Below are 15,135 nucleotides of genomic sequence, written 5' to 3'. Positions count from 1 at the left end.
GTTATGATATGTATTCTTTATATATGTATACACATAAATTAAAATTAAATATTTTATACATTTATTTGTTTAGATTATGCGGGCATCGGCATCATATGTATCTGTCTTGTATGCGATATATTGACATTAATGCAAGTGATTTGTTAAAATCATTTAAGTTAGTGTAATGAGACGATTTAGAAAATGTAAACTATTTAAAGAAATTATTAACTTGTTGTTAATAAAGTAGTTGTTATAATATTTTGAAACAACGTTTGTGATTGCAGAGTTATGCTGTTTAAAATAATGTTAATATAAATGCGAATAATTGCATTCTTTATTTTATTCATTTGTTGAATACTTAAATCTATTTTTATATGTAGCTTACATCAAATTTATTGAATTTTTATTGAATAACTTGATATATTTTCTTGCACGTAATTGTAATGACATTTTTATAATACGTTCCGTTGGTTTAAGTTTCTCTGCTTCCAAAATCCATTGTAGTTCATAGCGAGGTATATCATTTTGGTACAATTATAGAATACTCAGACGGATAATATAAACCATTTCGAATTACTGTTAGACTATACTCGTAACTGGAATCGATTGATTGGCACTCCAGCGGAGCATATCGTTTAAGGATCTGTAGGTAATTTCAGTGTATTATGCGGATTAACTCATATGAGTGTGCAATACCGATCTTCATGTTCTCATGTGTTGTTAACGTAATTTTAAGTTGTCTATTCTCACACATCTCCTAACAATGAAGTTAAAGAAAGATAATCGTAAATGCCGTGTGTCTATCTTTCAAAATGAACTGTATATTGTTTAACAGTAAGTCAGTAATAAATATTCCAGATACGGCCGGATTTATAATTGCATTGGTATGAGTGTTGAAATATCTGGCCATTTTAAGTCATAAATAGCAGCAAATTGTACAAAATTTTGACGACAAACGAGAACGATTGAACGAATGTAGTAATGCTGATCGGCATTTATGCGTGATTTTATTATCAAAACTAATATTTCATATTTTTGTTCCCATCCTATGTTAAGCATTATTGTGCCATCCGCAATACTGTATTGGGTATACGTTTCCAAAATTTAATGGAAAAACACAATAACACGTTATGAGACAACCTCCTGTTAAGCTAGAAATTCTCTTAGAAGTTGAATCTTAAAGTTTTACATACTAAAAATAGAAAATAGTATTAGTAACAAAAAATTAGTATGATTAATTCAGAAAAGTTTTATTTTTACTAAATTTGTTATTAAAAATACTAGTTTATTTATTAAATTCATTAATATATAATTATTATATGTACCTATAATATTATTTTAAATTGTTATAAGTTAAGTTATATCAACTGAAGTTACAATTTTAATATAATTAAAAAGAACTTCAATTTTCTTTTATATTATACAGTAAAAATATTGAAGTTTTATTATGTGTGGGAAAAGCAATCCACATTTTAAGGGGCTCTTAAAGCCGTCTGTATTACCGACTAAATCATATAATTTTTGTATAATATATACTTTTTTCTCTTTTACAGATTCAAAAATCCTTTTCCAGGATTAAAATATACGCATTAATATTGTGAGATGGAGTTTATGTCAAGAACGACAAAAAATTTCGAAATTGATACATTTTTTAGTGTAACATGGAGTCTCACGCTGCCAAATCGTGACAATATTTGTTTGAGACAAAAGTTTTGTAACTTGTACTTACGAAATAGTAATTCACGCATTTTGCATAAACAAATAACGTCGAGTTCTTAGAATTAGACTTAGACGCTTTATCGTGACTAATTTGTTATACGAAAATTGACACAGCATGCGACTGAGTATATCATGGTGTCAGATATTGGTGTGGTATATAAAGATATGTCGATGCGCTGGAAAAACAGCGATCTCTGGTGACTTCGTTGGAGTTCTTCACTTTAAGATTCTCTTAACTTCTTATCTGTACATTGTTTGTTCCTTTCTTTGCTATCTTATACTTTTTCTTCAAAGTTTCCTCAAGCTTTTTTCAATTGTTTCTTTTCAACGATTACACGTAATACGATGAATAGAAGTATACAAGCACATGTTCAAAGATCTACATTTTTAAAGGAAATTATTCGCTACCCTTTGCGCTAGCGAAGGGAAGCCTGTTGATCGTTTTGTTACCCCTGAAGTTATAATGTTTCAAGAGCCTTGAGTCGTCATACGTGTAATTACGATTGATCGACTGATACGACTAACAATGGATGCTTCAGCTTTCGCCGACCCTTCTGCGATCGGTTGGTTCTCTTATTGTCATCACGCGATGTACAATCGTTGTACAAGTTTCATGCATAACACGTATCGGTTTACTCATATCGGTGGCAGGCAATAATTTAGGAAAGTATGTATCGTGGAAATTATCACAATTTCATGAGATTAATTATAACACGCATGTAACAAACATGTTTTTGAATCGAAATGGGATTCCAATTTATCATGCATGTGACTCGTTGCTTTTTGCAATTTTCAACAGTTCTTTTATTTTCATGACATTAGTTATTTTGGTAAAACGTCTTTATGTATTTATATCTTCAAGATAAATAATTTTTTAATAGGCACTTTGAGCATAATTTTAACATAGTATAGCTTTTTGAAGTTGGTCAGTCTGTAGCTGAATCGCCAGTAAGCTTATAATAAGACTAATAAAAGGAATGATTTAGAAAGACACATTGTCCTTCTTCAATCTAACAAAATATCGTGCAATGCAACAATATTATTTGTTTCAAAATTATTTCATTATCTTTAAATTATGCTTCCCATAAAATTAATTATGTCAAATAAATTAAGAGAATATTATAATCATAATTTCTTTTCCGTTTGATTCTTTATATTTTAAATCGTTCTGACGACAAAGATTTTACTCATTAATAAAATATTCATCTTTTCTACAACATATTTTATATTTTAATGTTCTTTTGTACTTCAAATTTGATGTTATTCAACTTAGCAGTAAGAGTTCTTTCTCAAATTGTTCGTAAATATAAAGGATGTCTTAAAACGTTCGCAGAATGCATTTTCCAGACTTTTTGTTTAAATACTTTCCGTTTTATACTGCTGTGTGTTTACGTTGCTTATGTGTTGTGCCTTTATGTTGTGCCTTTCTCACTACTTCAAATATTTTTGTGATATCGCGTAAAAAACTTTTTAATCGAGATTTTAGCAATAATGAACAGGGATTAGAGAAAATACATTACCTATTAAGTCATAAGTGCATGCATCTAATGCTTGTATATATGCTTATAATTTATGTCAATCTGTCACATATCTGCTTTAGTAAATATTTTAAGGCTCATCAACACTTCAGCTGCTGCTTTCTACGCTTTCGGAAGTCTGATTCTCTTTGCGGAGGATGAAAATGATTCTCATGAGAGCAAATTCGATCTTCCCCTCAAAATGAAATTACTTTCGAGATTAATGAATCTCCTTGAGATCATGGGAAGATCTAGGAGTTTCATTACTTTCTTTTCTTTGGTTTTAATGATCAATTCTCTGATCATTACATGGGCGAGTTTTAATTAGTTTTTTCGCGTTGCATTTAAAGATTATTTTCTAAATTTCTATGTTAAAAATGGATCACTTTAATCCAGTTTATGGATTCTTCTAAACAATCAAATTCATATAATATAAATTTTGATTCAAACCTTTTCAAAGAAAGCTATCAGAGTTTTCCGCTTTTACCAGAGATTCTCATTTTAAAGTATCTCATGTTTGTCCTATATATCAAAATTGATGCTGATACAGTTCATATGCAATTTAATTCTTTGGTTATTGATATCTCATAATTCATGACTATTATTATGATAAAATTTGTTTTACAATGATAATTATAAATTTTGAGTAATTATTTTAATTAAATAAATAAAAGTTATATTTTAAGTGTTTGTCATTATTATGTAGAGACACAATCATTATGTAATAATCGTTATAATATACAAGATGATATTTTAACATATTTCGTCACCCATTATGAGCAGGTAGAGTGAATCGAACTGAGTTGAAAAGTTCTCTACCATTTTGCAATTTTCGCAATAGTTAACAAGATATTAATTACTAAAAATTGTTAAATATTGGTCTTGAATTTTTTACTCAAATATTAAGTAATTTATAGTTTTATGAAATATTAATGCGGATTTTGCTTTGCTATTGCATAATCGATTTGTATTATTTATTTATACTCTCACAGGTTATTGATAACAATCAAAAAGCAATAATATTAATGAAAATCGATTTATTTTACATCAAAATAATTAATAATTTGTTTTATGTTTCCGCTGGAAAGTATCTTAGCGCAAAGATTACTAGTGTTATTACAAACTATTATATATTTTATTGAATTAATCTTACTTCTAAATGATTTAATTTGATAAATTGAATTTGATAAATTGCTGTGTTAACAGTTTTGTAAGCTTTTAACTTTATAAATTAAATTGCTGTTACATAAACGTATCTATATCAAATACATATATATAAATATTAGGTGTTGGAATTAATTCGTAGCGTTTTTTAATGAAAGAATGTTATTTATTTCACATGAGCATTAAAAAATACATTAATGAAAGTACTTCTCATCACTTGTAAAACGCTACGAATTAATTCCAACACCTAATATATATAAATACATATATAATAATATTACATACATAAATATATATAAATTTTTTCAGAAAAAAAAGTATTTGCTCTTGCTCCACATTTGTAAAACTCATTTGGTTCTCTTTTACAATAATAAATTGATTGCAGATGCTGTATACAAGTCCGTCTAGTATAATATAATGTCCAGTCAAAGTCGGATCTTTCTGTTTGTGATTGTGAGATAGCAAAAGAGATTGACGAAAAGTGATAGATCTTCCTCTGGAGAGATTCACTAGCATAAGATCTATTCTCATACATACGAAATGTTGCTCATGGATATTAAACGCGTCTCGAGTGAATATCAAAGCTGACTGTGCAAACAATTTATAATGCAAACGATTCAGCAGCCTTCGTAACTATGCACACATCCGATATGATACTTACAATGAAATGTGTCTTTTCGTATACAAGTTATAAAAGTTTCTGCGTCATGTATATCACTGTAATGCATTGAGAAATTATGAACTTGTATACGGATATCAGTGATTATATTTGCTCGTCGATTTGATGAAATAAGAAGACACAGAAAATTGCGGATCGCACGCGTAAAGATTACTTCTTAAAATATGTGTAATAATTATAGTTATCACACAGTAAAAAAAGTATTATAATATATATATATATATATATTAGGTGTTGGAATTAATTCGTAGCGTTTTTTAATGAAAGAATGTTATTTATTTCACATGAGCATTAAAAAATACATTAATGAAAGTACTTCCCATCACTTGTAAAACGCTACGAATTAATTCCAACACCTAATATATATATATATATATATATATATACACACACACACACACACACACACAAAAGTAACTCAATAATATACACAAAAAATAATATATTATTTTTTATATAATAAGTAAAAATTATTTTCTGCAATAATTAGTTACTATCAAGTAACGTTAACGTGCTTCCAATATTAGCGAAGAGGAAATTACGAACACGGGTTAAACGTGAACGATATTATTGCAATATATTAAAAAGTAAGATGTTTGTCCTTTTATTTATAATATTTTTATACATATAATCCTTTTTGATTGACAAACTTTTGCAAGTAGCATAGTACGTTGACATTCATGTTTTGATATGTATATAGTATAATAGATTATCTCCTCTGATCTTTTTTAAGCAGCATGTGAACATGATCATATGATAATTTCATTATTTTTGTTTATAAAACAATAATGAACGATTTCTCTCAAGTCTCCTTTTAACAACACTCGACCCTTTTCTTTGCTTTTGTATTTCTCAAGTCTTTCAACGCGTCTGACATTGTTCACATGCGCTCAACGGATCTCTCATTTTTTTTTGTTAAATGAATAACTTACATCCCCCTCCTTGTAATTTTCAATACGTAACTTCGAATTATGCTCTTTCTTCTTTGTAATAACCCATAATCATTGTAAAAATGTAACGTACATTTCTTTTTTGTCGCATCAGGAACGGTAAGAGCGCGCGTAATTGCGATTGATTGATAACGATCGACGAAGGGGCAACATATTGTTGTCTGGCATCCGGAGTTATAGCTCGTTGAAACTCAATGCTTAATTTCCGAGTAGCGATGTTCGCACGATAATCGTTTTGCTTTTGATGAGAAAACGTCGACGTGGTCCGATCCCATGCGAGATAATGCGCGCAACTTCCATCAGTACTTCCGTTGAGATCGGACTTCGCTTTGTCGGAATCTGGCCGGGTTTGCAATACGGAACCATCACTTGGTTTGCATACATGATGAGCTTAGTATTTGCGCTGTACTTTCAGTATGTGTACATCTTCGATCACCTTGACATCAACAATATCTCGAATCTTGTCGATGCACTTAGCATTACGTTGGCTTATAGTCTCGGTTTTCTAAAGTTGATCTCTCTCTGGTTGAATCGCAGGTAGGAATAGTTCCTTAATGTAAAAACAACAAGGATGATATTCAATGCAAAATACGCAAGCGATTTTCTACAGGCTTTTTTATGATATCGTGTTAACGATGGAAGAAGATTGGAATAACAATAATATTTACGACAAATCGGTATCGTGTATTATGGCGAGTAATGCCAATTTGTCACGTCGTTGTTCGAACGTGTTGATTAGCATTAACGCTGCAGCCGCAATTTGCTACTCCGTGACCAATTTTCTACGTCTCTCCGATTTTAAGGAGGATCTGAACATTAGTTCGAGAGTGCTGCCTATAAAGATGAAATTTCCCTTCAAAATTGACGTGTCTCCTCTCTTTGAGCTTTTAGCGGTCGGTCAGATTCTTCATGTAGTGTCAATCGCCACTTTAGTTGGTATGATGAATTGCTTGATCATTACGCTGGTGAGTTTAATTTAACTGATCACGTGAATGATTAGTAGCTTTATAAGATTTATAATTAAAAATTAAACCTATGAGAAAATAAATCTTTACAAATTTTTAAGAAGCTTATTTACTATCATCATTATTAAATTGACAGTCAATGTAATTTGAAATATTAATATTGCAATTTATAATTGCGTTTCAAGTTCAACAAATCGAATCGACGCGTAATGTATAAAACTGAAAAATTTATTTGCAAAAAAAATTTGCATAGGATTATTATTCATCACTAAGATCCACAAAAATAAGATTATTCCCTTAATTAATTATCTTTTAATTTATTTCTTTATTTTTAAGATTTATTAGCCTCACTTTCTTCTCTACCTCTTCTTTCTCTTTTTGCTTGTGCTCCTGCTAGCATTAATTAAGCGTATAATTAAGATTGATTTTTGTCTTCTCTGATTTTGCATTTAAAATTTAAATACTTTGAAAAAGATTATTAATTTGCGGGAGTTCGTTTTGTGGAATGTATTAATAGTTACGTTTAGGTACTTCACGTGAGTGGACAGATCGATATTCTTCGCCGGGAATTACTGACAATTTGCGGCAACGGAATTTCTCAGCGTGATTCAATCGTCACAAGTGTCAGGCTTATGATTATCCGACATCAAAAGATAATAACCCTTTCGGATAATATCGAAGAGCTTTATTCCGACATCGCGCTGATGCAGTTTTTATCGAATACCGTGGTCATCTGCTGCATCGGTTTTACCATCATAGCCGTAAGTTGCATCGTTAATTAATAAAATTTATGGCATTAAATATTTTTTGGCATTATTTTGTAATTTTACATTAAATTTATTAAATATCTTTCGAGTTCTTTGCAATGTTTTTCTAGTCTCTTGTTAGGGATGGAGCCACGGTGGTGATTTTGAAATCCGCTATTTTTTACGTCGCCGTAACGTTAGAAGCTTTTATCTTTTGTTTCGCGGGAGAATACCTGAGCGCCAAGGTTTGCACAGTATTTTATCTTATATGTATGTGTAATATTCTATTTTATTCTTTTGAGGAGCCACTGGCCATCAATTTTCAAACTTTTCCCTTCCTGTGTAGAACAATTTATCAGGTTGATATAGTTTATCAGTTTAATATGTATTTACGTATATGTGTTTCTTGAATGTTCGAAAAATATGGGTCAAACTTGAAATTGAATTCAGGATATATTATGGAATTATTTGAAATAAATTCTCTGATCGGAATTTAATTATTCCCTAAATTTTTGTAGTATTTTTTAGAGAAAGTAACTCTGATCAGAATTCATTTCGAATAATTCTGTAACGTGCCCTGATAAATTGATAGACTTTTTGTATACCATTCTCTTTTTTAGAGCAAATCGGTTGGCGATGCAGTCTACGAAGCGCTATGGTATAACATGACACCTGCTGAGTGTCGGATTTTATTATTTGTGATATTAAGGTCGCAGAAGAGATTGACGATTACAGCTGGAAATATTATGGATCTTTCTTTAGAAGGATTTACGAATGTAAAAATTTTAAATTGCAAATATAACGAGATAAAACGTCAAATATAAAATATTTAATATTTCTTAAAATAGAAAATAATATATTTGATTTATTACGCGAACAAAATTTATCATTTCTCTTCAACTAGGTAATGAAAGCATCAGCTTCGTATATGTCAGTGTTGCATGCGATGTATTAAATGAGGTTAATGGATAACAATTACTTGTGCCAAGTGTATCCATCGTGATTACCGGTGTATTGGACAGTAGTAAGTGTAGCATTACATATAGTTGAAACAAAATCTGTTTTATTAAATATACGAAAAAGTGAATATAATATATAAAAAAATCTAGAAATAAATAAATTAATAAAAATAACATAATTAAAAAATAACATAAGTAAAAATAATGCAACTAATAATAAGAAATAATTGATTAAATAAAAATAAATTTTTTGAACAATATAATTGTAATAAATTGCTTCAGAAATTTTTAGGATTTTTAAAAATATGTAAAAAATATTTTCAATATTATTTCTCTCTATATCTTAATAAATTATTCACATTCTCTTTATATCGATAATAGAATTCAAGTTTTATTAAGTTTTAGACATTTATATTTATTACACTTCAGAAAATTGTGTACATTTTAAATTTCGATAAAACATAAATGCAAAGATTCCAGTTTTGTTTTTTCATTCATGTTGTTCACTTATTGTGATCTATGTACTTACTTGCTCACAGTAACAATAGGTGTACCGCTGCGAATAATTATTTTTTCTTTCGGTGTGTGTTCAATCCCAACAAGCAATTTAACTTTCCTCACCGTATCGCTCGCACGGTTCCTGAATTTATAAGGTTCGAGTAATCCCAGAAATAATGTACTATGTCCGCTTCTCCTGCTCGGTTTTTTTCTTTTATGTATCTATACCCGCCGACATTAAGGCTCTCTTCTCACATATAACTTTTCATATATATAGCATTACATTTAGGTAACTAAAAAAATTATCTAGATAAAGATAAAATAAATTACACATAAATTACATATCTAAGATAAAAGTGATTTTATTTTAAAATTATCTAAATAAAAGATAAAATTATAAGTTAGTTATCTAAATAATTTTTAGATAATGTAGTCTTTAAGCAAAATAATTTAGACTTATCAAAGACTTATTAAAACAAAAAAAAATTAAATTTGCTATGCAACATTATATATGTACTTCTTGTCAAATATATGTATAATGTTGCAAATTCAATTTTTTTTTTGATAAGCCTTTGTGAATGCAATTATCTTTACGGGTGTATATGAATGAATTTTAGCAATTTTTAATCTTACTGTGTTTTTAAAAATTGGAAAATTACCATTACGTCTGTTGCAGCAGTACTGAAAGAATTTACAGCTATCAATCAAATGATTTTCTTCATTTTGTCGCACTGTAATTTTCTTCTGTGTTATTCTTCTTGTGATCCTTTAAATCTTTAAAGCCTTCTTTATATTTTTTTATTCATAATGAAACAGTTTTTATGCTGTGTTCATTGCATAGTTCGTGCAATATTTGTCTTTTGTACTTTTATTAAAACTTACTCAATCGGCATACTGACTTATTCTTTTACTTTCATAGAAAAGAAGAAGAAATCAATATGTCCGATACGATCGGCTTCAGTGAGGATAAATCTTAAGATATAATTCGGTGATACGATTACTTTTTTATTTCTATTTTTCTTTCTTTCTTTTCATAGTAAGTATAGAATTATGTACAGCTAAAAAGAGAGAAGTCTGTTCTACAATAAATATACAGAAAAGAAAATATAATTTATAAAAAATGTAGAAATAAATAAATAAAGAATAACACAGCCAACTAATAAAAATAAACAAATAACTAAATAAAAATTAATCTTTTTGATAGAAAAATAGTAATAAATCTCTCCAGAGATCTCTTTTCGATTTTTAAAATGTGTATTTTTCGATTCTTAAAATGTGTAAAAAAACATTTCCAACATTATTTATTTTCTCTTTATATTTTAAATTAATTATATTCTTACTTTGCATTGATGAGAAAGTCCAAGTTTTACTAAATAATTTTATACGCTCATATTTCTTACAATTAAAAATATCATAAATAATTTAAATTTTGATATTTTAAATTTATGTACAAAGATTTCAATTTCATCTCTTTCAGGCTCTTTCTGTTCACCCACTGTCGTCCATGTACTACAGCTCGTAGTAGTAAGTATACCTCATGCGAATAATTATTTTTTCCCCTCGGTATGGATGTCCAATCCGGACGTAGCAATTTATGTAATTTCCCTTACTATGCCGCTCGTGGTCGTTTTCTACATTTTAACGATTTAAAGCTTTTTGATCTAACCGACCATTATTCTGCACGATCTCCCTAGAGTCTTGCGCTCGATCGCACACGGTTCCTGAATTTTTAAGGTTCAGGGTAATTCCGGAGACAATGCACTCTCTCTCTCTGCAACCCTTATTCATTTTTTCCCCTTGTTATCTATACCTGCACTTATCTTACCTGACTGTTGCAACCGACCTTATCTAGCAATTTTTCCGTCGCGATGGAAATATCTTATCGGTACTTTTTATTGGTTCATGTCGACGTCGAGGTGGGGGATTGATAGTGCGCAGCGATTCTTCCGTGTTCATCCGCGTTCATCCCCCGTGCTCATCCATGTGTTCAACATCGCTATACGAAGTACATGGTTGGATTTTCGATGAAATAGATAAGTTTCAAGGTGGTATCGATGTAAGGAGGCATCCCGGTCGAAAATACCATTCGAAGGCAGCACTCCGAAAATGAACTCGAAGACCGATTCCTTGAAGATCCTCGATGGCACTGTTAGTCGTTCAATCGAGATCGGTCTTCGCGTGATCGGCGTTTGGCCCAATTCGTCTTTCACGGTCCTTCGTCGCGCTTTTTGGATGATCACTTTTACGATGGCACAGACCTTTCAGTATCGATATTTCGTTATACACGTTCGTACGGACGATCTCTCGCATCTGATGGATGGTCTTAGCACTACGATGTCCTATAGCCTCCTATTATTGAAACTTACAATATTTTGGCTCAATCGACGGTAAGCTCCGCTTATCTAAATCATGATATATCGTAAACACAATCTTTCCATGCATTTGAGAATTGAGTTCAAGTTGATTTGATATTTTTTTTAAATAAAATGAAGAATTCTGTATACAAAATATCCCAGAAAGAGAGAGAGAGAGAGAGAGAGAGAGAGAGAGAGAGAGAGAGAGAGATCAAATAAAGACAGATTTTCGCAATTGTATAATATTTAATCGTTGTACATGCAACATGATTTAAAGTATGTAAAGAAAGTGAAAGATTGTTACATTCTTTTATAATTATAAGCGAGCTCAAAAGACAAGTCCCCAAGTTTCCCACAGGATATTCCACGACATTTTGACGATAATGTCCCAGGATCGGAGCGAATGCGTGACTGAATGGGCCATCTATTCAATGTCAAGGACAACCGATGTATCGCATCGGTCTTCCAACTTGATCATTGGCCTTTATTCGATGTCAGTGTTTATTTATGGTACTGGCGTACTCGTTGCTCACTCTGACGAGTCCGACGAACAACTTGCGGTGCATGCGCGAGAATTGTTTCTTAAGATGGAGCTACCCTTCGAGTCTAATGCCTCCCCTACGTACGAGCTCGTAATGATCACGCAGTTTTTCCACCAGCTCTCAGCAGCCACAATAGTCGGTGTAATTAATGCCTTAATTGTCTCACTGGTAAGTAAATATAAGCAAAAATGACGAAGTAATTAATGCCTTAATTGTCTCACTGGTAAGTAAATATAAGCTAAAATGAGAAAGAAAACAATAAGATAATTTATAAGGTCTAAGTTTTAAGGGTCAGTACAAATCTCATTGGTAATAAAATAATATTTAATTAACGTTGCTTTATGAGTTTAAGTCATTTTTAGAAGAAGAGATGTAAAAGAAAAATTTTTTTATTTTATACTTGTTAAAAAAAGAGAGAATAAGTAGGGCTGTGTTCCAAAATTTACTGCCAGTACTGAAAATCTATAGAGCACGTGACGTGAACTATAGATTTTCAGTGGGAGTAAATTTTAGGAACATAGTTTAGATTAGATTCTAAAGCATTTACAATTAAATTGCACTAAATGTACAATTATATAATGTAATGGAGATGCGCAATTTATATAAGTAGCTTATTGTTAGTAGAATAATATTATAAAATAATTTCAATTCGGGCGCCGCATTGTTCGAGATAACGAGTATTCTGTATTATCCGCGTGATTAATAACTTATTTCATTTACTTTATTTATGCGAAATGAAAAGCGTTCTGGTGAATCTGATCGATAAATGATAATATTGAATTTAAAATGTCTCCATATTTTTGCAATTAATTCCTCTATTCTTTTATAATAAATTTAATATGATATCGCCCAAAGCGATATATAATTTTTTTTATTAAAATGCTTATAAAATATCCTTAATAAAATAAATTTTTAATTAATATTATATTGTATATTTTTATATTATTAATATAATATTAATTATTAAATATAAGATTTTAATTCTAATATATAATAGATTTTGCTTATATGCTGTTACTTTCCTTATTGATAAATATATTCACAAGTTGTTTTCTACACTGAATCATGGCAATATCAAGAACATATTGCAGGGCGTTGACCGTTATTTTTAGATTCTTCACGTAGGTGGGCAAATCGATATAATGTGCCAAGGGTTGGTAGAAATCTCTTCAGACGATACATTCGACTTGCAAACCTCGACCATCAAAGCTCTAATACGTCGACATCAAAGAATTATCTCACTCTCAGCCGATATTGAGACTCTTTTTTCATATATAGCTCTGATGCAATTCCTGTGGAACACTTTGGTCATCTGCTGTCTCGGATTTCTAATTGTGACTGTGAGTGAAGCTTTATAAAGTCAAATATATTGCAATTAATACATACGCAGTAACATTAAATTATTGCCGATTATATGAAATATTTTTATTTTTAATTCCGTTTATTGATACGCAATAAAACAGAATATCTCATACAAAGGTATTCAAAATAAATCCGAAATAAATAATGGCATTCAAGTGTGGATTTTAGTATTTTTATTTTACTTGTTATTCAGAGCGTTTGATATTATTTCCGATTATGTTACAGTCGATCGGCGACACGCAAGGATCGACAATGTTGATTAAATCCCTCTTTTTTTACGTTGTTATCACTTTGGAGGCATTCATATTTTGTTATGCTGGAGAATATCTTAGTGACAAGGTCAGAACGATGCAGTTATAAATAATTATCTTCACGAATTCTTTCTATTTATAATTATAAATAAATAGCGCAACAAAGCTTGGTATAGTTATTATAAAAAAAATTTTATGTATCAATATATGCACATAATTTTTCTTATAATATTGTATATAATATTATGTCAAATTTTATATATTTATATATTTATGAGTATGTAATTTTTTGTCAGTTACAAATTTTATATAACTTTCTGCGTATGATTTTTTTATCATCATGTAGATTACGTTTTCTTTAATATTAAATCATTATTGAAAAAAATGTATTTCGAAAAATATATCAATGAAGATTATATAGAATAGTAATGTCGTACTTATGCGATATATTTTTTTTTGTCACAATTCTAAAACTTTAATTATTTAATTTAATATTATCACTCATTCAATTACAGGGCAGAATGATCGGCAATGCAGCGTACGAAACTAAGTGGTACAAATTAAATCCCACGCAGAGTCGTATTTTATTATTGCTAATTTTAAGATCACAAAGAAAGTTAACTATTACGATCGGAAAATTTATGGAGCTCTCTCTAGAACGTTTTACAACAGTAAGATGTGTTTTCAGAATTACATTTTTTCCCATACTTGACGTAGATCGTACACACCTTTAAAGGAAACACATTGTCAATTTTGAATTTAATTTATAAATTAGTAGGAGGCAATATATTTTTGTATATAAAAGATATATATTCTTGTCTTGTTTATTTTATTAAATTTTTATAACAGTTGTATCGATAAAAGTATAGCGTTTTACTAGCTGCCACATAAAATACGAGTTCTACCTTCTTTTTTCTAGATTATTAAGGCATCAGCGTCTTATGTATCCGTGCTGCATGCTATGTCTTGAAAGCCATGTATAGAAAAAGCAATACTTTTTGTATGTTTATGTAGCTATTGTGTTATAAGAAACGCGATATCTCGCGAATTCTAGTAACTCATTAGCTTTCCACGAACATGAATGCTCTAATGTAAAAATATATTAATATATCTCATTCAATTTAATAATAGCGTTGTATTTTTTATGGATAAACGTTTCTATGCGCTGCTCAACATCTTTTCCTTATCATTGCAAACTTTTACCTTCGCTTTCGATTTATCTTTATAAATTTACCTCCACAATTCCTGCTCTTTGTTTCTTGGTATTTAAAAGTTTTAAGTATTCTACGCACGCATTTGATACTCACGTGTATCCAGCGCACGTACATTCGTCTTGCATTTTTAATGCAAATAACGGACAGCGACTGAGTGATGTATATAGTAGGGTACGTTAGACTCTTTCGTGAGTACGTATGTGCATTTTTTTTGTAATTATTAAAGAATCATT

General features: G+C 30.1%; 3 protein-coding genes and 2 long non-coding RNA genes across 13 annotated transcripts in view; 3 read left to right on the top strand and 2 right to left on the bottom strand.

Moving 5' to 3' along the window:
• The window catches only part of LOC147909931 (odorant receptor 22c-like), a 7,756-nt gene extending 2,475 nt beyond the window's left edge, over positions 1 to 5,281 (top strand). The window contains exon 6 of one of the 4 annotated variants that reach the window (XR_015544814.1): positions 74 to 304. Coding sequence is in view for 3 of the 4 variants with exons in the window: in XM_087405523.1 (XP_087261649.1) it covers positions 74 to 124 (51 nt within the window). In the remaining variant the exon portion in view is untranslated. Of the gene's footprint in view, positions 1 to 73 lie in introns of all 4 variants that reach the window. The other 3 variants (XM_087405523.1, XM_087405522.1, XM_087405520.1) reach the window with 3 other exon arrangements.
• LOC147909930 (uncharacterized) overlaps positions 1 to 10,655 on the bottom strand; it is a 27,479-nt gene extending 16,824 nt beyond the window's left edge. The window contains exons 1-3 of one of the 3 annotated variants that reach the window (XR_015544836.1): positions 10,520 to 10,655; positions 9,839 to 10,237; positions 9,211 to 9,485 (exon numbers count right to left, since the gene is read on the bottom strand). This is a non-coding gene — a long non-coding RNA (uncharacterized LOC147909930). Of the gene's footprint in view, positions 1 to 9,210; positions 9,486 to 9,838; positions 10,254 to 10,519 lie in introns of all 3 variants that reach the window. The other 2 variants (XR_015544835.1, XR_015544837.1) reach the window with 2 other exon arrangements.
• LOC147909929 (uncharacterized) overlaps positions 1 to 15,135 on the bottom strand; it is a 107,810-nt gene that overhangs the window by 92,517 nt on the left and 158 nt on the right. The window contains exons 2-3 of one of the 2 annotated variants that reach the window (XR_015544832.1): positions 14,594 to 15,135; positions 14,333 to 14,416 (exon numbers count right to left, since the gene is read on the bottom strand). This is a non-coding gene — a long non-coding RNA (uncharacterized LOC147909929). Of the gene's footprint in view, positions 1 to 14,332; positions 14,417 to 14,593 lie in introns of those variants that run through there. The other variant, XR_015544833.1, reaches the window with a different exon arrangement.
• LOC105152541 (odorant receptor 13a-like) lies at positions 5,503 to 9,155 on the top strand. Its single transcript, XM_011066901.2, has 6 exons — positions 5,503 to 6,548; positions 6,622 to 6,976; positions 7,504 to 7,737; positions 7,854 to 7,967; positions 8,343 to 8,498; positions 8,627 to 9,155. The coding sequence occupies exons 1-6, from the start codon at positions 6,256 to 6,258 to the stop codon at positions 8,675 to 8,677; spliced, it is 1,203 nt and encodes a 400-aa protein (XP_011065203.2). The 5' UTR covers positions 5,503 to 6,255; the 3' UTR covers positions 8,678 to 9,155.
• Positions 10,561 to 14,816, top strand: LOC105152441 (4-vinylanisole receptor-like). 3 transcript variants are annotated; one of them, XM_011066744.2, is made up of 6 exons: positions 10,564 to 11,566; positions 11,892 to 12,243; positions 13,188 to 13,415; positions 13,663 to 13,776; positions 14,204 to 14,359; positions 14,608 to 14,816. In XM_011066744.2, exons 1-6 carry the CDS (start codon positions 11,286 to 11,288, stop codon positions 14,656 to 14,658), a joined length of 1,182 nt encoding a protein of 393 aa, XP_011065046.2. In that variant the 5' UTR covers positions 10,564 to 11,285; the 3' UTR covers positions 14,659 to 14,816. The 3 variants fall into 3 exon arrangements, with proteins under 3 accessions (XP_011065044.2, XP_011065046.2, XP_011065047.2); XM_011066742.2 differs by having other exon boundaries at positions 10,561 to 11,566; positions 14,204 to 14,816; XM_011066745.2 differs by lacking the exon at positions 13,663 to 13,776 and having other exon boundaries at positions 11,286 to 11,566; positions 14,204 to 14,816.

The sequence above is a fragment of the Acromyrmex echinatior genome, chromosome 4 (assembly GCF_024713525.1).
Source record: "Acromyrmex echinatior isolate Ae372 chromosome 4, ASM2471352v2, whole genome shotgun sequence".
Taxonomy (NCBI): domain Eukaryota; kingdom Metazoa; phylum Arthropoda; class Insecta; order Hymenoptera; family Formicidae; genus Acromyrmex; species Acromyrmex echinatior.
This window is presented reverse-complemented; position numbering and strand designations above follow the sequence as displayed.

Excerpts from the sequence above, each read along its gene's own strand:
- LOC105152541 (XM_011066901.2), top strand. The coding sequence starts at position 6,256 with ATGAGAAAACGTCGACGTGGTCCGATCCCATGCGAGATAATGCGCGCA. Across the intron at positions 6,549-6,621 it reads TCTCTCTGGTTGAATCGCAG|GCTTTTTTATGATATCGTGT; the intron begins GTAGGAATAGTT and ends GATTTTCTACAG. Across the intron at positions 7,968-8,342 it reads GAGAATACCTGAGCGCCAAG|AGCAAATCGGTTGGCGATGC; the intron begins GTTTGCACAGTA and ends TCTCTTTTTTAG.
- LOC105152441 (XM_011066742.2), top strand. The coding sequence starts at position 11,286 with ATGAACTCGAAGACCGATTCCTTGAAGATCCTCGATGGCACTGTTAGT. Across the intron at positions 11,567-11,891 it reads ATATTTTGGCTCAATCGACG|GATATTCCACGACATTTTGA; the intron begins GTAAGCTCCGCT and ends AGTTTCCCACAG. Across the intron at positions 12,244-13,187 it reads ATGCCTTAATTGTCTCACTG|ATTCTTCACGTAGGTGGGCA; the intron begins GTAAGTAAATAT and ends CGTTATTTTTAG.